At 37.4% G+C, this 23,767-nt stretch overlaps 1 protein-coding gene across 12 annotated transcripts in view; it reads right to left on the bottom strand.

The window, feature by feature from the left end:
- Positions 1-23,767, bottom strand: part of TRDN (triadin) — a 251,596-nt gene that overhangs the window by 210,544 nt on the left and 17,285 nt on the right. For 11 of the 12 annotated variants that reach the window (XM_080389939.1, XM_080389943.1, XM_080389945.1 and 8 more), the window contains one exon: positions 2,413-2,622. In XM_080389939.1, the coding sequence (XP_080246065.1) occupies positions 2,413-2,622 (210 nt within the window). Of the gene's footprint in view, positions 1-2,412; positions 2,623-12,524; positions 12,608-23,767 lie in introns of those variants that run through there. The other variant, XM_080389938.1, reaches the window with a different exon arrangement.

Below are 23,767 nucleotides of genomic sequence, written 5' to 3'. Positions count from 1 at the left end.
CAATATCCTGTGTTTTATAAATTTAAAAATATACATATTTATAAGAATATAATTTTTTGGCATCTTTCATATACATTTGAAAACTGGGAAATTAATTTTAATCATGCTTGCAAAACTAAACTCACAATTCTGAAGATAACAAATCACTTTTTTTATGCATGTCTGGTTGTCTAAAGAACAGTATCAAAGCCAGAGAAAATATCACTGGATTTTAGATTTAAGGAGTCACTTAAAAATATGCTCCAAATTCTACTTTCTCTATGAAAAGATGGCATTACCTCCACTGGAGGCAAAGGGCCAAACTGTCAGAGGGTGAAAATCATGCTAGTATCAATAAAGCCAGCCAGGTGGTCCTATGTGAAATCTTCAGCTATTTCCATGGAATTTTTATAAATCAGTGAGTTTAACCTGGAAAAACCAGACTGGGTAGGAACTCAGGAGCTGAAACCCAAGGGTCATGATAAGAACTATGTAGCCATTGTTATATTTATTTAAATACAGAAAACAGTCTAATAAATCCTAGTCTGAAAGAGCACAGCAGTTCCTTCTCTTAACCCTTTATCATTGAGACCCAATTTAGATGCTGGCTTAATCCTTAGGAACAGAAATATCTTAGGGAAGTAAAAGAAATGAACTCATGAACCCAAAATACTGAACTGTCATTTCTCAGAGATCTCCACAAAATATGAACTCACCCTGCAGATTAAATTTTATATTATTTTATTTCTACAGCCTGGTCTGAAAATGTCAGTTTCCATCAATGCTTGTGGGATTTAAGCTTATTTAACCAATACAACATGAGCATCATATTTCCATCTGCTTAGAAATTTTCCTTCAGTCTCCAGGACAAACACAGTTTCTCATTGCTCAGCATTACCGTGACTAGTATATAAAGTGTGAGCTAACAGCCAGCTCAGGAATTGCTTAGTTTTAAGAGGTTAGTGTCAGTTATGCCCTGGTTCTTGACTGTTCATTGAAAATATATTTAAGAAGTTGACTGATTGATCAAGTTAGTACTGAAAATTAAAAGCAGAATATGGTGGTTTCTTTCTCTGGGTTTATATCTGTGTTGTAGCATTAAGTGTGTGGTGCCCAAATTAAAATCTGACATCTGTTTTGGGAGGATCACTCAAAAGTAACTTTATGTTACTCATGTGACTTCCTTCTGAAAACAAAACAGATGAGAAGCTCAAAATTTAAGAGAGGTTTGTGATAAGTTTTCTCCACATGTGAAGCTTCTGTGTTATCCATTGGCACAGGATTGGCTCGTTTCTTTCAAGATCTGTCTATGTCACAAAATATTTAAAGTAAATCTTGAGGTCAATATTGATAAATAGCAGGACAAGACTCTATGGATTTATCAGTAAACTAGTAAAGTCCAGGAAATTAACTCTGAAACATCAACTCAATTTGTTTTGAATGAAAGGGCTGAACTCTGAATTTCAATTCCTAGTGAATTATTGACACATATGTGATAGCTTTAGAGCTGGAGTTCTTACTTCAGAAAGAAAAGAACCCTAAACATGCATTTTCTGTTTCACATACATGCTTCCTAGTTATTGCAGGCTGTTTACTTCACAATTTTTTTCTGCCAAAATGGCTTGCTGAATGCTATGCACCCTTTACAAACATAGGTAATTTATTAATTTTCTTTTTCATTATGTATCATTGCCAGATACAATTCATAAAAATCAAGCAGCAGTGAGGTAATTTCTATTCCCAATTCCTCTCTTCCTATTGCTTAACTATAATCACAGTCCTTGTACCACCCACTTAATTTTCATCTTTGTCCTCATTAACCAAGATGCACCCCAGAACTCGGTCTTATTCAGTCAGATTGCCAAGTCTTCAATTAGGCTAGAATTATTGCCGTATTGAAGGCAATGGTGTGACTTAGCTAATATTAAGAAACTGTTCCTCTGTGCTTATGTTTTTTGAAGCTGAATTTAGGGTTAGAATGTTTAGAAATGATGTTTTGCATTTGTTTTTTGTCATTGAACTGTCTTAGCAGATGTCAGAATACCCAAGGAAGCTATGAAAGACTTTAAAATATGTTTCAGAAAATGTGCATTAGTAATTAATTTCATTGTTCTTGAAATCATTTTATACAGAAATTGCAAAACAGAAATCTGACCATACATGCTCATATACATATTATATCACTATAAACAAAGGCATTTTCCAGGATGAGGATGGGCTGCAAAATGGAGAGATTTAATTATAAAGATATACGAAGTGTAAACTAATATGTTCTGACATTTCTCACAATATCTCCTCTCTTGGTAAACTCAAAAGAGACACTGTGCTGTCTCCAAGAAGGTGAGACACATGCATATTTACATAATACACACTCCTTAATAAATTTTTAAATTTTAATATAAAAGGTGTCAAACAGAATATGTTGAATTTTACCTGCAAAGGCTTTGTAATCCACCAAGTCAAACATTACAATAGCTACTGCTGACCAGGTAACAATCAGAGCAACAACAAGAAGCCATGCTGCTGGTGAGCTGAACGTCGTCACGAGGTCTTCTGTAATTGATTTCTTGCCCACTTTCATGGATGATGAGGGAACAGATCCGTTCTTACCATCTATTATTGTCGTGGTTGTAGACATATGCCCTAGGCAAACAGTCAAAGCAGAGGAAATAGAATGTTACACTTGGAGCCTAAAGTTCAAGAATATGAATGTTTTGAAATTGCTCTGTAATCAGAATATTTAAACTCAATGTAAATATTGCAGCATTAAAGTCAGGCTTTTGTCCTTCCTTGGAGGATATTTTCCTGAACCGGGGTCACTTTTAGTAAAGTTAATTTGGCAACAAACATGGTGAAATAACCACGACCAGCCTTTTGATTATAATATGACATTTTTTAGTCTGCCATGAATAGCTACAGACCTAGGAGAGTGATTGATGAAAGCATAAAATATTATTACTCTCCAAAGGACTGTCTTGTTATGGGCTGTAGGCCAGATTCTCAGGTGATGTGATTAAGTGTTCTGTGCTTCCATTGACCGTAATGGAGCTAATGTGTCTATGCCACTCAAGGTTTGGCTGGAATTCTGCTGTCAAGGACACGTATCGATGGCAATAGGAACATATATACTCCATTTCATCTAACAGAAACACAAATTATTTACATGTCCAGTATCGTTACAAGTTGCAAAGAGGCTTGTAACTGATTTTTAAATATCTTTGTGACATTTTTCACTTAATAAAATAATCTAAGAAACAAGAGTTACAGTGCCAAAACACACTTAATTCCAGAAAGCATAGGTTTGGTACTAGAAAGATGGTAGCAAGGTAAGCATGTACATTAGCTAAGTAAACAGCTGACACACGTTAACTGTCTAACAGACAGTTAACAGTAGTGACTTCATCTACTTCTTCCTGGGGTATTAAAAAATGTTAATTCTGGACACAAACCAAACCTATAGTAGCTGAAGCCTGACCACATTTGAAAGTTCTCAAATTACTCTTCTTCACAAAAGAAAGTGATAACCTAAACAATCTTGGTTGATATTTGGTTTCCAGTATATACAATAACAATAGTAAAAACATTCATAACTCCTCAGTAAAAAAAACAGTAGAAGAGCATAGTATCTCCACCTAGCTCAATTAACAATATTTGCTTGTATGATACTGTTAAAACATTCAAAGATATGTTACATATGGTCCTGGTTTGGTCGATGATACTAATTCTCCTAAATTAATGTCAGTGATGTCAGGGATCCTTGCCCACACAGAAGTCTGAAATTTCAAGGAATCAGGTGATGCCTGGTTTGCTCATGCCTTGGCTTCTCACCCTGAGATCACTTATCTTCAGTCATAGCTTATAATATCTATAAAGCTGATAATTTTCTAGGATGATGAAGGTAAGGAAAGTTACAGAGCTGCTTTATAGAAAGATAAACAGATTCAGTTTCACTTTTCACATAGAAAATGGCAAATGTGTATTTGGAAACTATCACTAGAGCTGAAGTACCAGGCTGTTGAAGACTTTCAGATATTTGCTATCACAAATATGCGGCCTGTGTTCGAGAATCACTATACTGATATTCTTAAGGAAATAAATGAAGAAAGGATTAGATCCTTAATATTATCCATAGATAAATATATTTATCCCTCTAAAAAGAGATAGCATAATGTCTTCTAATCCTTACGCTAATGAATGCTGAGTTTGTTCCTTTTTCTGTAGGAAGCGAGAGCAATACTCTAATGTTATACTGAAATGACCTTTACTTATCTCACATGTACCTGTAGAACTGGGAAGGGACAGTTTCAGTATCAGAGCTTCCCTAACTTTTAATCTGTCAGATCTGTAGAGGGTTGAAATTTGTACCCCTGAACTATTCTACCTTTCCTTTGTTTATTATGTAGTACATTGCATTTGTGTGTACTTCCCATAGCTCTATCTTTTAAGCTTGCTTCTGCACAAGCACCCTGACACAGATCAGTGCCTTGCTTCTAGCTTGGAAAGCTGCTGCGCTACAGAGCAGAGTTGTATAAGCAGAACAAGATTGGCATATTACATGGGTTTGTTACTTATTTGAAATTTAGTCTTATTTATAGAATGTTTGTTCTGCTTAAGAATAACATCTATCTACTAGGATAGAATTTATACACTTTTTTTTTTACAAAACCTTCGCTGCTTCAATTTCTCTAAATATAAATTTTAGATAAAACATTTCACAGCATGAGGAAATATCTGCCAAGTGACAAATAACAATAAAGATGAGGTTCCTAAAGTCAAATTCAAAATCAATAGCATTTTGTTATCCTACAGCATACAAAATGCAAGTAATTTGCGCATGCAACAGGTCATAAATGACACTTTATGCATTTTTTCCCCTCAGGGATATCAGTCAGAGTTTATGATGTGTAAGAGAGAATAGAAAGGTACTGTCTCATCTTGACAAATCTGATTAGTACCACAGCATATCTCCAAGGGCATACTAATGACAGATATTTGCACAGTTATAATACAAGCAATTAAAACTATGTGTGTGTATATATCAAGAGTGACATACATATTGCCATCCAAAGGATCATTCCTCTAGGTCTGTTGCTATGTAGAAATAGTTCCTTCCTATTTAGTATGCCTATCTTTTCAATTTCAGACTGCTACGTGCCACCTTGGGTGAAGAATAGGTTCCAACAACTTGTCAATCTGAGCACTGCTGCAGAGATAAAGCTCAAGTATAGTGGAAGGTTATATATCACATACTTTTGGCTGCTGATGTAGCCAGGTCAGATTTCCCCTTCAAAACTTGGTATGTTATATAATAAAATCACCACTGTTACATTCATTTAAGTGGGAGAGAACACCTATTGATCCAAATCTGACTGGAAGTCATGCTAAGAAAAATGCTGTTATACTGCTAGAGGTTGCCCATGCAGGTCCTTGCAGTATCACTGAGGTGCCTAAGAAAGGTCTCCCATGTTGGTGTAGATGCTTTATGATATCAGAGACATCCTCACAGGACTGGCAGGCATCATCTACAGAACAATAACTTCTGAACCACTAGGAAGAACCCAGACAGGATATCATAAACCACTGAAAATAGAAAATAGATATTTATGTCCATAGATACCAATATAAACAAAACTGGCTGGAGGAGTTTATCTGAGGATTCATGAGGAAGACATTGTTTGCTACTACATAATCTCACATGGAGTGGATTGTATATTGATACCATTGTGATGTCACGAATCCAGAAAGAAGAGACAACAACATCAAGACGATTGCCCTCCCCCTTACATCTGTTCTGTTATTGCAGTACCCATGGTGTTATCCTGATGCTTTTCCCTGCTTGTTCCTTGCTTTGCAGTGCCCAGGTATTGTGTGCATTTTTGTCCACTCCTCCCAGTGTTAACCTCCTCCCCAGACCTTCAGTGATGCTATTTACACAGCTAGACCAGTAGAGAAAGAGAGGACCTACACATGAGCAGTGTTTCCATCAGTTCAGCCAGCAGCAAATGTCCTTTTTCTCAGAAAAGTGCCAGACTTAAGCAGAGTTCTTGTCCAAGAGGTCAGGGGCTTCAGGTGCCCGGTGGGGGAATGAAAGAGAGGCATTTCTGGTGCTTTGAAATCACCTGATGGAGCCTATTGATTTGTACTTTTACAATTGACAGGGGTCATTCAGCAACAGGTTAAAATCAGATTGCTGAACTTCTCCAGACATCCTTGTCACCCATATAATACACATTTTCTCTCCCAAGACAAATTTCACTGTCTGTATTACAGCCATCCAGAATCCAAGTCAGTTTACTTTAGATGAACACTGCAACATATCAGGACATTTATGAGCAGATCAGTTGTCCCTGCTTTGGGGGAGGCAACATCCATCACAAGAGTGTAAGGTGCAGCTGAAGGCTGTTACAATTTCAGCCATCCAATTTTAATCCACCACCACGTCTGCTAAAGCCTCCTGGCACTTTGGGTTGTGATTGCTATTGATTTTCAATGAGGATAGGAACTTAAAAAAAATTATATATACATTTCTATAAAAAGATCACTGCAGGGATATATATCTCTGACTCTATATCACAATTTCTCACACACACAGAACTACCCCATCAGGTCACAAATGTCAGCTTTACATCAACAGATTGATTTGCTAAATTCCAAACAGCTAAAACTTTGAGATTCTAACTATTCCTCTGGTTTCAGAGTTGTCATTTAGGATACAATCTGAAGACCCATAAACTCTCATAAGTATAAATAAACCTTGACATTTGGTGACAACTTTGAGGAGAACGCCGTGTGACTTTTGGAGTCCAGAGTGAGCTTGTAGTCCTGGAAGCTTAGATAAAATACCCTTTGTATTTGTGAGTTGAGCTCTCCTTAAGGCATGATAAACATAAGAGTCCATGGTTAAGGATAGGCATTTGATTTTACAGTTCAGCAGCTATACCTTCCACTGCCCCAGAACAAAAACAAAACAAAAAACATAAACAGAAACAAAAAATACCCCTAATCCATTGAGACTCATTAAAAATGTAAAAAAATTTTCTGTATTTATGCTATTTCAGTTATTTTATTTGTAAGTCCTCATTCTGGCAATAGCACACAAAGAAATATCAAGCAAAATATTTTGTGTGCAATGCCTTTTTAAGGATGGGCATATTAAAAACAGGGGGCTAGTCATGCTACTAAAAAAAGTGGTTCCCTTTTAAATAATAATATTGTTGCTAGGGCAATTCAGTTGGGATGTGAGAAGGTTCAGTGCAGTCTGGTCTAAATAAGAGAGCTGGTAGATTTTGACTTGCCCGTTTGACTCCCCAGATGAACACTCCAATAAATAGGCTATAGAGTGTTCTGGATTCAGGTCATTAATGGCTCCTGTTCGACCTATTCCACTTCACTTGGAAAATTTAAATACTAATTAAGGGAGCAGAAAAGAGAAAGAATGACTGCGTAAATCGACACTGTGCGTTAAGCACTGGCTCGAGCCTTGGGCTTTAACCTGATGACCTTATCAATCTACCACCGTTGTGATTAGGCAGGCAGGAGTCGGCCTATGGTAAGGAGGGTACCACAGGGAGGAGAGGAAAAGGGATTAGAATTCTTCAGTGAAGGACTGGGCAATGGTTACACGATCATCTGCTGAATTTTTTCAAACTGAACACATTGCCCTTAGTGAGTCCACAGACTTCTGCAGCTCTCACAAAATCACCCCTTTCCCATGCAAGGAAAATTATTTCTACCTCAAGAGAAGACTACACCTATGCCTGTTGTTGTTCAAGTAACACTTATGCCTAGCTGTGATGCCCTCCTGTAGAGGAATGAAGCTGGGTTAAATAGCATTGATAATATACAGCTGTGGGTTGTCTTCAGGGGTGGTGGGTTGGCTGATGTAGATGGGGTGCAGGTGTGGCTGGTTAAGTCAAGTGGTTGAGAGCCAATGAAGAGAGAGCAGCTGAGGAAGAGAAGGGGAGAGAGGAAGAAGCAGAGAGAAGGGAGGGAACATATGCCCTGGCTGAGGAGAAGGCAGCAGAGGGACTGGCATGAAAAGTTTGTTGGTATGAGATGGTAAAAGACCTTGTTGCAGCTGGCTAGTTTGTTTGTGCTGTGACACCCTCCTGTTTTTGTCTCTCCATTATGGTTTTTGAGCTGTTTGCTTATACAAATTGAAAGGAAAAGACAGAATTTCTGCTGTGGCTAATAGCTCTTCACTGGACTCATGCTTTTTGGCTCCTTTGTACATCTATGTAGGAACAAAATGCTGAACAGAGAAGAGAGACCCTCAGAACTCACTGTGTGCACCTGAACAGAAAGCCTCTGCTATCTTATTTGGCCAGTACCAGAGGCCAAGAGATGCAGATGCTGGACAATATGTAGCAGAGTGCAGAACAGCTCTGAGGAGGAAGAGCAAGAGTACAGCTGGGCAAAACCTTTTGCTCTCCTCCAAATGCTTTTAAGGCATGTGACTACAGTGGATTTAAAACCACTTGCTATGGAGGATTTGTAGCTCTGGTAAATTCAATAGGTTAGAAACCTAGTTAGATGCACAAATATAGATCATGCTTTCTATTGGATGTGCATGGTAACGTAAAGTCAAGACTATTCCTAACACTGATGGCAGATGGAAACAGGGAAAGACAGCTAAACTAGGCAAATTCAGCTTATCTTTGAAAGCTCCTTTCTTTCAACATTATCTGCAGCAGTCTCTGTGAGTAGGACAGTGATCTATTGAGCCCAGAAATGGGCAGCAGGCACCTGGTGTAGGTCATCTGAGTATGAAGCAGCTTCTGCAAACTGTTGAGCAGAAATGTGACAATTTTTAAAAAGGCCAATTTATTTAGAGCTGCAGCATAAATCTTCTCTTGAGGTGGTTGACACTCAGCTATTTCTTTTCTTTTCTATCATATTACATCCCTGTACATATGAATGAATGCAACTGGAATAACTAAAAGAGAGTAATATATAAAAGAAGTTTCACAGCTGATACCAGAATTTACAGACTTCTAAAATCACAGCACAGAGTACTGAAGTGTTGCTCTGCAGTTTATGTAATTTAAGTGCAAAGAAAAAACTTTTCAACACGCATCACGTGTATATTGGCAATTCTCAAAATTGAAAGGTGGTCTTTCTGCAGACTGAAGTCTTAGAAAGCTGGGATGAGCTGTCTGTGAGGGAACATTTGCAGCTTTCTTGGTGACTGATAGCTATAAAAATGTAATAATCTTTATGAAATGTGGAAAATAGGGTTGGAGATTATGCAGGAACCAATTCTACATCACAAAAGAAATAGAAGAGAGATTATGGAATATAGAGAGGATGGTGCATAAAAATTAACTGAATGATTGAATTTAGAAAAGACACTTATAATTACATATGGTGCTGCGTACCTTTTTAATTTCCTTCTCTGTTATTATATCTGTATTGGTTTTATTTTTGATCAATAGAGGACATCTGATAATTTAAAGAAGTAAATTGTGTTAATCTTTTTCATTCATTCTCCTAGAAATTCTTTACACCAATCTCTTGATCTCATTGATTTCAATAAGAAGTTTATAGAATGAGATACAGCCTATCAAGCCATTTCATTATCTAGTTCAAAGAAAATGTGTACTTCGTAGTGTCAGTAAATAATACTAATAGCAGTACTACTACTAATAAATACTATGAGGTGAAAACTAGGAGTTATTAATGCTGTATTCTAACTTGGTATATACATGATTGCAATAATGGCTGTTTCTCTAGGACATTGTGGTGGGTTGACCTTGGCTGGACCCAAGGTGCCCACCAAAGCCACTCTATTGCTCCCCTCCTCAGCTGGACAGAGGAGAGAAAACATAAAAAAAGGCTTGTGGGTTGAGTCAAGGATGGGGAGAGATCACTCACCAGCTACTGTCACAGGCAAAACAGACTCAGGGAAATTAGTTTCATTTGTTACCAATCAAATCAGAGCAGAATAATGATAAATAAAACCTAATCTTAAGAGCACCCTTCATCCACTCCTCTCTTCTTCCTGGGTGTAACTTCACTCCTGAATTCTCTCCCTTCTACCCTCCAACAGCACAGCTGGAATGGAGAGGAGAACTGGGGAATGGGCGTTGTGGTCAGTTCATCACACATTGTTCCTGCTGTTCCTTCCCCCTCAGGGGAGGGCTCCTCACACTCTTCCCCTGCTCCAGTGTGGGGTCCCTCCCATTGGAGACAGTCCTCCATTAACTTCTCCAACATCCTTCCCATGGGCTACAGTTCTTCATGAACTGATCCTTTCCGTGGGGCGCAGTCCTTCAGGCACAGGCTGCTCCAGTGTGGATGCCCCATGGGGTCTCAGAATCCTGCCAGCAAACCTGCTCCAGCCTGGGCTCCTCTTTCCGTAGGTCCACAGGTCCTGCCAGGAGCCTGCTCCAGTGTGGGCTTCCCACAGGATCACAGCCTCTTTAGAGCATCCACCTGCCGCTGGTGTAGGGTCCTCTATGCACTGCAGGTGGCTATCTGCTCCAGCGTTACCCTCCATGGGCTTGAGGGGCACAGCCTGCCTCACCATGGGCTTCACCGTGGGCTGCAGGGGCATCTCTGCTCTGGCACCTGGAGCACCTCCTGCCCCTGCTTCTGCACTGACCCAGGTGTCTGAAGAGCTGTTGCTGTCGCATATTCTCACTCCTGTCTTCTGCTGCAATTGCTGCTGCACAGGTGTCTGCCCCATCTCCCCTTCTTAAGCACACTATCCCAGAGATGCCACTGTCACTAACAGGCTCGGCCTTGGCCAGTGGTGGGTCCGTCTTGGAGCTGGCTGGCATTGGCTCCATCGGGCATATGGGAAGCTTCCAGCAGCTTCTCAGGGAAGCTACTCCTGTAGCCCCCCTGCTACCAAAACCTTGCCACAGAAACCCAATAGAGATACAGTACACTAGATGTGCTATGTGAAATAAAAGTAAAGGATCTCTAAAGAAAACAGTTTAATACTAATTAGAAAACCTCCATAACTATGAATAAAAAAATACTTTCCAATGGCATATGGCCACATTATGATAGGGACTAGGCAACTGCATGAAAAGAAAAAGGGTTTCTGAAAACAAATACATAATCTCTGACTCAAGAATTTCCTTTATTTCATATCCCTAAATGCTGACCAAGTATTCTGGCAGGTCAGGGGTTAAGCATTTAATGCCTGAACTTATACTTTTTCCTCAGCTGGTGGCTGCTGCTGAAGACAAGATAATGCACCAGCTGGACCAATCGTCTAACATGTTGGCTGTTCTCATGTTCTTGCTGACCTTATTTTGATCAAATAATACCAAATAAACATAAAAGTCAAAGAAAGATCCCTTTGAAATAATATTTCATTTCTGTGATTCCTTCTCCTTTGCTCTTTATTTTCAATGCTGCTTGTATGGAAACAGGATCTTTTCACTTTAAGAACTTGCTGCTTATACCTTACTTGCAGTCATAATTCTTCCGTTGTGATATAACAATGATTTCCATGTCAATCTATTATGAGGATTATGATGGTTCTAAATGGGAAGGAGCAACAAGAGAAAATAAAATTTGAAAAGACAAACCTACTATTTTTATGTAAATAAAATTTCTAATTAGGAGAAATATTAAATGTATGGAAGTATTTTTCTTCCACATGGAACAGTTTTTCAAAACCTGCTGTGAATTGCTAGTGACTCTAAACAAAAGAAATATAGAAAACTCAGAAACTAAGCTCCAATGTTTTTAAATAAGTTTCTTACTATATTTTTCAATTTCTTATATAATGTATCAGAAACCTGGCATAAATCACTTTTTGAAATAATTAATCAGCTGAAGCACAGCAGTTTTTCATTGTACTCCTAAATACCAAATCAAAATACTTCCAAACCCCACATTTTCCATCTAGCTACAATTGTTTGAATGCATGTATCTGATTTTATTTTTTCTGAGGAAAGCTGCAAAGATTGCTTTAAAGATACTTTTGTGTGTATAAAAGATTGGTTGTATCTCATGTAACAAATTCACATATGTGATTAACTCCTTGTCATGTAGATTTAAATGATGGATTTGGACCACTGCTGTATGCAAGGAGTCAGAATCCCCTCAGGGCAACTGGGACTTCACCCCATGGAAGCCCTCCTAATCAAGGGGGGAGATCCAAGCTGTAGAAATTAAAGGTGGTTTGTCTAGAAAAGCTCAGAGCTTGGAATGGGATAGTAGGGAAAAAGTCTTCTATGATCAGGAAATTCAACTTCCTCTAGCAAAAACTGTAACTGGGAAAAAAAAATCTTCAGATTCTGAAAAGGAATAAAGATATATAAATGAAAAAAAAAAAAGCTCTCTCTTCTCCAGACAGTTTTCCCCTGTAGAGAAAAGTGGGAACGAAAACCTAACCAAACACTTCCCCAAAACAACCACAACGCCTTCATGCTTGTGAAACCAATAGCAACAGTTGCATTTTGGGGAATACATCACTAGATCTTTTTGAAGAAACACTAATACTAGCTATCACTTCTTTTTCTGGAATAGGCCAAAGTATGAACTGCAGTATTAGATAAACTATATACAAAGAAGAGGAATTTTACCTATTTGCACGGATGTCTTGAAGCAATCTGGGAACTTCAAGGAGGGAAAGTGGAAACCAGTTTCAGTCAGAGCCCAATCACACTGTGTTTTAAAAGACGATCAGCAGTAAAAGAAATTAACTCTCTCTCAGGTGACACATCTAACCTTTAACTTCAGAGGCCCCAGTTAGGTCAGCAGACATCTGCAGTATTTAGTTAAAATTGAAGTATTTAATTGAAAACTCATATGAGTCCTGAATCACTGAAAAGTTGAACTTCAGTGATTTGGAGCCAATTTTCCATCTTTCTTTATATGTTTGAATTTCATAGTCTAGTAGAACATTGGTCTATACTACAAATTAGGCAGAAGAAATTTTTTCTTATATACCTTTGCAAGGAAGTGTAAAAAAAGCCTTCACTTCAAAATTCTTGCAAAGAACATTATGTCAACAACCTTTAACCCTCTGTCTCTGTGTGGTTGTTTCTTTAGTGTCTACGTATTTCAAAGAGCTTTCACACTATTCTGATTGTTCAAGTAAAACATACAGAGAAGGGATTAGTGGTTAGTTAGAAGTTAAAAGATCCTCTGTGTTGCTGAGCCTGCTGAAATAGTCTTATATGACTGATTGCAGTATGAACCTCCCCACAATAATTCATACCTGAAATTACTTTAGAAAGAAAAGTAAGGGAAGCTCTAAGGACCAGGTTTACAAGATAGCAGGTTTTATTGGGAAATTTATAGATCATTTTATGTACAGCTATATAATTTTGTATAGTAATTTCTTGAGAACTTAGCAGACCACAGGGGTTAACAATAATCAACACAGAATAAATTGCTTCTATAAAATAAAAATTGCAGTAGGTACAGTTGATGAGAACAAGAAAAGTGTCATTTTCTGCAGTTTAAACCAGTGACAAAGCATGGCAAAGGGACATTGAGCTTCTCCCTTTCTAAAAGGCAGAAGACTTTACCTTTCTGTCATCTGGAAGATTGACATTTAAATTTTTCTCTTTGAAATAACTCTTCAGTTTAATATATTTTTTACATTTTCTTTCAGAAATGTTGAGATTTGTTCAAAAATCAAATGTTTCCTTTCCAGCTTTTCAGTATGCAGATGAGGTAATAATGTAACTGAATTGCAAACACTCAATCCTAAACTATCAGCACCCTGAAAAATCCATTATTTGTTTGGTTCCACACATGGATATTTTTATTCATGGGTAGTAATACCTTCCCTTTTTTAGAAACAAGTTGGTACTTTAAAACAGTAAAATGTTTTACCTTCCTGTTCATCTTAGAAATCTGACATTTCAGAAAGAGATGCCAAAGGGATATTTAGACATACCTTGTGAGTGGATATAAGCAGAGAGGTACATCTTATGTTTTAAAATGTCAAAATGAAGGTTGGAGGAAAATGATTGTCATTTGTCTTTAAATAGCATGAAACCTTCTGAAGCAAGAGCACTGTATGCATTCTCCTTGTTATTTGTTTTTGGAAACTCAACTCTACACATCCCTGAAAGGGGATTAGAGAAAAACAGTGACTATTTTTTTGTTATGGAAAAAGATAAAAAAATATAATCTGTTCCTAAGATAATGATAGTCATAATAAATATTGAAAGTCACTAGGATAAAATAAATAGGTTACAAATACCTCTGTCTTCACTCTGGAAAAGTGTGCCCGTATAAAGAAACTCTGTAAAGGCAATTTGAGATCTTTGCTTTCTCTGGTGGAACCATTATCTCTCAAATAAGTGTATCTAGGAATGATTAACAAGATGATTTGCTTGATTTCATTTATTCTAAGTTAACCTTACAGGGAGGTAGAATCTACTCTATATGTCTTAATGGGTTGATATCTCTAGACTCTGAAAATGGAAGTAGTTCTAACAATAATTCAATACACCCTCCATAATTTATGGTGCAAGCACTGTCTCACATTGCAATGCTGCCAAGTCTTCCATATGGAGCTACTCAGTCACTACAGCACTCAAATACAGTCATCAGTACATGCACAGTTTGAATGTATATATGCATAAGTGATATTGAAGAGACTTGGTCCCAAAAAGGACATTTTTAGCCAACAAGAATACAGAACTTGCTATAGTAAGAGTTATGCAGTATATATAAATATGTGTGTGTGTGTATATATATATATATATATATATATATATATATACACATAAGACTGCTAAGAAGTGGAGACACAAAATTCCTCATACAACAAAAGGGGAAAACTAAAATAAGGGCTCATGGCAAGTCAGTCATCTAGGTCACTGATATATCTCATCTGTAAATAACAATTCACTATGACGCTGTACTACAGTCATGCTGTCTGGGAGAAAGAAAACCAAAAGAGATCTCCTGAAGAAAACTGTTTTGTGGCTTGCTAAATAGTACAACCAATTTCATGAGAGACAGTAGTTAGCTATAGTAAACAGGAACAAATGAACCAAGGTCTATTTTCTGTCAGGGAGTTATTTTCTAATAAATATGAAAGTACTCCACCTGTATACATAGCAGAAAAAGGCAAGTCCATTTCATAGGCACCTGAAATACTTAAGGAAACAAAGTTTTCTGAAGCATGCTTTGAAACTTATGGAGCAATCCAAATATACCCCCCAAATTCTTTCTGATTGTCCTGGTTTCAGCTGGGATAGAGTTAATTTTCTTCTCAGTAGCTGGTGCAGTGCTGTGCCTTGGATTTGGTGTGAGAATAATGTTGATAGCACACCGATGGTTTTAGTTGTTGTAAGGTAACTTTTATACCAAGTCAAGGACTTTTTAGTTTTTCAGGCCCTGCGAGTGAGAAGGCTGGAGGAGCACAAGAAACTGGGAGGGGGACACAGCCAGGACAGATGACCCAAACTAGCCAAAGGGGTATTCCATACCATGGGATGTCATGTTTGGTATATAAACTGGGGAGGGTTGGCCGGGGCCTGCTAATCACTGCTTGGGGTCTGGCTGGGCATCGGTCACCAGGTGGTGAGCAATTGTATTGTGCATCCCTTGTTTTCTCTCCTCCGTTCCCTTTGGATTTTGTTGCTCTCCCCCTCTCCTTCCTCTTCATTATAACTGTTATTGTTATTATTGCTCTTTCATTTTTATTTCAATTATTAAATTGCTCTTATCTCAAACCTGGAGGTTTACATTCCTTTCCGATCTCCACATTCCTTTCCGATTCTCCTCCCCATCCCTCTGGGTGAGGGGGAGTAAGCAAGCACTTAACTATCAGCAGAGGTTAAACCATGACACTGATATATTATTTGTATTCTGTGTGTGTTCCCATTAGAAAAGAATTCTAGGAAGCAGTGGCAGTCATGACAGAGATGGTTCCTCTGAAGGCTTTGGACTCTTTTTTTTTTTTTTTCTTCTTTTTTGGTCTCAAAGAATACTTTGGAAAATATCCCTTCAGTTTTAGGGCAGGAGAGAGCTCTTGAATTGACACTGAGGAATAGAATTCATTGATTAGGTAAAAATTAATAGTGTGTTTTATCATCTTGTTTTTGCAGCCGTGAGTCCAAAAATAGTAATCTGAAGTTGAAGTTTAACCTTGATAGACTGAATTAATATTATCATTAATCTTTGATCTTTATTTGGTGATAGGCATGATCTCTACAGGCAGCTGAGACACACAGAATATGCTGTCACAGAGAGAACAGTTGATCTTTGTTGAAGATACGTATTCACAATACATCTGTTATCTAAAATTTGTTCTGAGATTCTCAAGAGCTGAGAAATCTTTATGCTATCTTACAAAGGTTTCTTTAATAGAAGCTTACACCAGATACTCACATCTTAGATGAAAACTTTTATTCAAATGAGTATTAAGTAATCTGGAGAAAACGGGATGCTTTTGAGACTATTGAGACCTGTTCTAAGTAGCAAAATCCTTGACAAAGTAGGAAAAAGTCACTGTGCCCTCCCTTACTCACAGTCATTCCTGAACCAGCTACTGTTACTTTGCCATGTCTTAAGCTATTTTATTTCGGATTATTCCCTGGGCGAGTCCTGGAATGTGTGAAAGACTGGTCAATTCGAGTTTGATGAGAAAAGGTTGCTACATAGTATTCGTGTACAGGCACGGAGTCTTAGGTATCTTGTTTTCTTTTCTCTTTTTCTCTTTATGCAGGTATTTTTATGGCACCTTAACTACAAACTGAAAAGAAGGAAAAAAAAAAAAAAAGAAGGAAAACCAAGCAGATTTAGGATCCCTTGAAGGTTACCTGAGGAAAAAACAAAATCACTTCAGTAATTGTGTCTAGTCACTGCATCCTTCCTCCTGCCAGCCCACATTAATCAACACCTGTCAGCAGAACAAGGTCGTGACCAGGTTTTAGAAATTGTTAGCAATACCTGACTTTTATCCAAAAGTAAATTAACAACAAATGAGACAGTGAGTCTGTCTTGTACCCATGCCTAAGTCTGGAGGACTTCTAATATTGCTCATTTTCACACTATCACATTCTGCACAAACAAACCCAGAGGAGCTGCTCAACAACACAATGAATAGCCTACAGACTGGTATAGGGACTCTTGATTCTGTGATCAGGCCCCAAACTCTCCTCATCTGTTATCTGGGACTGGAGATTAACCTATACTTTAAAACTTCCTATCACACTTCAGATCTCTGCAGAATAGGTGGGTTAAAATAATAAAGATCTCAACTGACCACACAGATATGAGGTTCAGAGTGGCCTCTAATTTATCCTGGTGATAAATGCCAAGTGGTTACCTGGCTACATTATTTAGCTCCAGAAATTTAGTTCCAGAAAAGGGAGCCATTCTCCATAATAATTCCTAGAAATATCCGTCCCTAGGCAGTGAGATATCCAGGTGGCATATAAAATAAAACTTGAAATTATGGGCAAGTTTGGATTAAGATCTATGCACAAGTAAGTACAGTTTTGTATCTCTCCACTACTACTTGTCTGAAGAAACTATGGAATTCAAATTCAGCTTTTGGAGGTCAGTTATGACTTTTTCTTCCAAAAATGAGTGCATTGAAAAGCAGTACTTTGACGTGTGCACTTGAAAATTCTATTTATTTTATTTCCAAACCATAAGTGAAGTTCAATTTCTACATCAACTCTAACTTGAAATGTCATGTAAGTTGTATGACAGCCATGAAAATATGCATGGAAGACAACAAGAAGTGCAAGGTTATTAAAGAAAATATTTTTTTGTGGGTATTATGTTAGTGTTATTGTATGGGCAGGATATTTTCTTTGCTTAGTCTTTTCTGGTGTATAATAATGGCGTTATAAATTTTTTGTAACTTACAGAAAAATAATTGGCAGAATTGTCAGCTGATGAATGTAGTTCAAGATTTTTCTTTCATACAAAAGATGCTAACTTGCTTTCCTACCTGACAAAGTAAATCCAAATGCCAAATTAATGTTTTTTTAAGTATATATGCCACAACATTCTGTATTACTGGTTTCCACATAAAGCCGTAATGACATAATTGTAAAAAAAAAATAATTCACTAAGCACAACATTGCCAACACTAGCACAGAACAAGTTCCTAATGTTGTAAATAATTTTTTCATTATTAATTTGCTGAATCATAAAAGTAAAAATGGCTTTTTACCTGCCTCCTTGAAAATGTAAATATGTATCCATATAAAAGCTATAATACCCACGAAGGATGTTTTTGGTATAGGATTCAGGCCTTAGAGAGGAAAATTAATTTTTATCCATGGTTTAATTGTTGAATGTGTCAGAGAACTGACATCTTAATCTTGAAAATGAAGCATATGAAAGGTTTACTTGTAGGCTAACAGTCCTTTAAACTTATTCAGTGACAGATAAGATAAAAATCTCTGAATTCAAAGATATCTAAATCAGAAGATTATTTGGTTTTATTACCGATCTCTATATAAAGTATGTCTAAAATATCTCTTTATCCTACTTACATTAAACTTCTAAGCATATAACCCAAAACAGGAAGAATACATTAATGATAAACCTATGTATTTGTAATATACCTGAAATAAAAATAAGCTCTACTGAAACACATATATGTGGAAGTATTTTAACAATATAAGATTTCAAATTCTAGAAAACAAATTCAAACCACATGCTTGTGCAGAGCACAGAATGTTGCAAAATTGTCATTGATTTTAATTCACTCTGCATTTTTTCTAATCAGCACTAGCATAGAAATGGAACAAAACTGTTGAAACATCTCTGAGTTGCCCTTTCTATGACCCTTTATGCCCTATGCATGGATGGGTCATCCATTTACTTACATTTTTGGAATGTGAATCTTTCTGAAGTTCATAGCCCTTCTCAGTTCCTTTGTCTGCATCAAAACAGACACTGAGGCAAGATAGCATTGCATCTTATTTGGTCATGGAAGACTAATTAACACCTAGGTAGACTTCAACAGAGGAGTCCTCAAATCTCGATGGTATATTTTAGAACAGAAGAAAACTTTTCCACTTTTTTAATGGCATAATCAGTCCAAAAAGCATTCATGAAGTATGGTCTCAGTGCAGTTGAAAAGATTTTATTCTGAGTTTTAAAAAGCATCCATTTCAAGGTGGCCCCTCCATGTTTTTATTGCTAACTGGAACAGTGAGCGAGCTACACCAGAGATAAATTTTTACCTTGTTGGAATAATAGTTTTCTTATTTTCTCCCATGTACTCTAAATCAAATGATCTTTAGCATCTGCTGTAAACAAGCACAAAGTCATTGCAAAACCATTCAGCTCTCATTCACAAGTTGTAACACCTCCACACATTCTCTGTAATAGCAGATCCATATAGTAGGAGCTCCAGTATTCCTAGCCCACAGTAACAGCAGGTGCTGCAAAGTTTCCACCCAGCCTGTGCCTTGCATGCATGGCAGACACTTGCAGGACTTCTATAATTTTCCTGGCATTTTGCCCCAACCTTAGTTCTTTTGTGCTTCACTCCCTGACTTTCATGGTGGTAGGAAAAGAGTAGAACAAAGTTGCATACCTATGCCTGAAGATCAACCTCAATGCCTGAAAATTATATTTATGCATATTAGTCCTGATTTCATCTCACACACTTTCATCCAACAGAAAAACCCTTTTGTTGCATATCAATGAAACAGAGACAGCAGCTGAAAAGACATTCTTCAACCTGGCATTTCTTCCCAAACTGCCAGTGTTGTGTTCACAAATCTAGCGATGCTCAAACATGTCCATATAAACCTGATGTTTTCCTATTTACTAAACCCTCACATAGTCTCAGCTCACATTAAAAATGTTTCGTTCTGTTCTGGGTATTTTTATGGATCTTCAAATCTGGATTTATTTGTCCCTAGTCTTTTAACATCTATCTTCCCTCCAGCTCACACTCTGATGCAAAGCCATGCTATTTTCATTCAAAAGAAAGCAAGTGATGGAGCAACTAAGTGAAGAGCGAAGGCCGTACTGCAAGTCTGGCAGGAGACAGAGCTGAGCCCGTCTCCTGTTCTGACTTCTGGCTCATTGCTTCTCTACATTGTGTAATGTATCACAGGCTTCCTCTGAGTGTAGTTGTTTGTCTTATTTGCCCATCTTCTCAAGTCATCTATACACATTCAGGATGGGTATAAAGCTTCTTGAAATCTTTCCATCTTGGATTTTAGGAATACCAAAGCTACTGCTACTTTCTCATTTCAGAAAACTTTCAAGCAATCCTCAGAAGTTTCTTTAATATTAATACAGCCATCTAAACTCATAACTTTGTCAGTATAATGAAAAGAGAGATGTCCTCTGCAGATGTAGCAGCTGATAGTCCTTTCTAAATTTTTAAGAAAGCTTTTGAGAGCTACTTAGTTATTCTGTATATATCTTTGCAAGATTTTGCTGGCTGTTACATTCTGGTCAAAGGCCTATTCATCATCTAACCTTTCTTTATTAATTTCCTTTTCTATTATATCAATAGATTGCAGCTTCAGCTGTAATTAGATAAGTGCTAATAAATAAAAAACGCATACTTTCACATTTATTGAAAATGAACATTTACATTACAGTCAATATTTCAGCCTTACAACTTACATTGACTACATTCTTATGGTTGTGTAACTGATAATCTTTCACTCACTAACACAATTCATCCCCCAAAAGATACAATACATTCAGAATGTTATTAAAGTATTATGGTGGAATGCAAGAATAGACACAAAATGCATCTAAAAAAATTGAATTACTAATAATATAATTCACAATATGAAATAGAAGTAGGCCATAAGACATTGTACTACACTTGATACAACTTTGCTTGGCTTTTTATTTTGGGTAGTGCTTTATTTAGACCTTAAGTCAGAAGCCACATAAGAAATGGGAAAATAAACTGTATAGGATGATGTTCTTAAAGAAGTCTGTCTGCATACTGCACAACATCCCATTCACTCCTCAGTTCCTGTGCAGGCAGGAAACTTTTGACAGATAAGTGGAAAAAAGCTGAAGTGTCTTCAGGGTTCTTCCACCCCTGGGTATGGTGACAAAAGATTCTCACCACCTAACCAAATAAGACTTAAATAAGCCATCAGTCTTATTTACAGCTGAGCCTGATTCCAAGTTCAGATTAACAGTCCCTTCCTGCTCATCCTGGTGATCAGAGCAGGAGTGGTATTGTTAGCTTTCAAGGGACATTAATGAGATATGTGTTGTGAGAGAGCACTGTAATGTTTTCCTTGTCACCAAATGGGCAAGCGCAGGTTAGATTTTCTTCCCTCCATTTCCAGAAACACTCAGACCTGGTGGACTATAACCTGACAGAGTACCTTGGGTAGTCATCCCTCAGAGGGTGCTATTCCCTAGCAAACCACTACACAAACAGATTTGGAAGACCAGTAAACATCAGGGGCTCATTAAAGTCAACATTCTGGTCATCAAGTGCTGAAAATGTTGATAACAAGTGTGCCTGTATAAGAAAGTATAAGAACTACTTGTTATGGACAAATAGTGAGGATTTGTATTATGTGCAGTAAGTTCTGTCCCAGCTGATACTTAACTCACATCACCTTTAGTCAGGAGCTACTTCTCTGGAGAAAGAAGTATAGATTAAAAAGACTTAGAGTGCTGAAGCACTTGCAGATTCCTATAGTGGAGATTAGAGCAGGTAACTTTTACACAGAAAAAATTCAGATGATACTATTGGAAGTGCACAAGCCATGAAAATGGTATTTGTACAAGAGATGCATGGAAAATTAATAGTCTGTGTGTTGGGAAGCTCACATTATTCATATCTATGTTGAAAAAAAATGTTCATGACATTCTGGTTGTAAAATCAATGAAGAATAAAATAATTTATGATTTCCTTATCTTCCCACATCATTGCCCTAGCATTTAAGCAAGTTGGAAACACAGAACAACTTCTGGTTTCTGCAACCAGGAGTAAATAAGCAATTTACTAACTGATAATAAAGAACTAAAAATATACGTCCTTTCACATAGAACATGTGCTGTTCTTTTTTCAGCTGATGAGACACTACTGTAGTTCTAGTTTTATTCAAAACCATTGAAAATATTCTCTCTAATCACTGTGAGAAGAAAAGGTAATATTTCTCTATTTAATGTAGCAGAAAAGTTCGATCCTTCTAATTGAAAGAATGAAAGGCATAAAAGAAGAGGAAAGATTGAAAGAAAACAAAATTTTTTGGCTGGTTGATTGATTGGGTTTTTTTCATATTAGAGATTGATCTCCATGTTACATAGTGAAATACAGGCTATTCACCAGGTGTCTGAGAAAATAAGTAGTGCAACGTGGAAAGAAGATCTAGGAAATTTTCTAGGGAGATATCAATACAAGCTTTATTTCACCATTCTTTTCTAAATTCTTAAGGCAAGTACCTGATATTAATCTTAACCATTTGTTATGTCCTGTGTGCCTACATGACCAGGAATTCAGACTCTTGCATAATTTTTTACAGACATTCTACAGGACAAGGGGAAAGGTCTTACTTCCTGCTTATTCACATAGACAAAGAAAAACATGGAGAGATGGAATTGGTTGAAAATGAGATTGCCGGGTTAGAAAACAGGCACATAATAGCATTATGAGGTGGGGTTTGTTGCTAATTAAATACTCACACCTGGAAAACATCTGCCTCCTTCAGTGGGCTATAGTTGACACCAGAATTGCTCCAGTGCAACTGATGTACATCAGTTTTCAAGAAAAGATGCAATCCATATCTGTCTACCTGGACATTGTCAGGGAAAGAAGGAACATCTGGAAGTTAAAATTGTGTTCACATTTGAGAAATGCCAAGAAAATATAAACAGCTTAATGAAAGAATAAAGGGGAAAGTGGCTGAGTCTGCAGGTACAGGGAATCAATAGTTATAACTTGGTAGTGTTTGTAAATAAACATTATGTTGCATTCAACATCTCTTAGAGTGGTTCAGGGCCACAGAGAGGAAATTGGCATGGCTTAGTTGAAATTTTACATAATATTTGCAATATTTAAGGAAAGGTCACATTACAAAAGAAATCTTTAAGGCACCTATATTGCAGGGTCTGAAGCCTTATTGTTAACACTCATTAAAGTGGAATGTTTCTTTAAAAGACCAATTTCTGCTATGGTGAAAAAGTATTTTGGAACATGAAGATTTCTGAGACTTAAGTACAAGAACTGAGAGGTACTATTGCTGCCTGTCCTACTTGGAGTAGCACTGATTTGAGGCAGCAGAATGAAGAATTTAGTAGATGGGATGATTAGGGGAAGGACCAAAGGTGGGGAAAAGGGAGGAATGCAGGTGGGTTGGAGAGGTGTGTGACTATGGGGAGCACAGCCTCAGCCACCCTCCCTGCACCTGGGGATGTGAAACGACTACAGCCATTGAGCACTGGGAGGAGAGGCATCCCACTGCCAATAGCTCTGGCGGGGGCAGTAAGGAAGCTTGTGGGTCCTGAAGCCTACCAGATCTGGCCATCTCCAGCAGACTGGAGAGCAGTGATCTCTTTTCTTGTTTGGGTTACTCATGTAAAACAAACCTAGTGAAGAAGCAGAAGACTACACATGATTTATATACTGAAATAGCACAGGTAAGCACTAAAAATATTCTCAAGAATTTCACTGTTAACTTTTGGAGAGCTGCATAGTTTAATATTTACTTGACTAGAACATTAAAGCTTAAAATTATTACTAAGAGGACCTTATTCTCTAAAATATTAAGGAAATCAAAGAATCTTTACAAGTTGAAATTATTGTAAGATTCTAGTGTGATGACCATCTCGGTACATGAAGTGATTAGTCCAGTGCAGTCCTGACCTCTAGGCACCACCACAGTAAACAAAC

This window comes from Falco punctatus, assembly GCF_963210335.1.
Source record: "Falco punctatus genome assembly, chromosome: 5".
Classification (NCBI taxonomy): Eukaryota; Metazoa; Chordata; class Aves; order Falconiformes; family Falconidae; genus Falco; species Falco punctatus.
The sequence above is the reverse complement of the archived record's forward strand: the minus strand, read 5'-3'. Positions and strand labels throughout refer to the sequence as shown.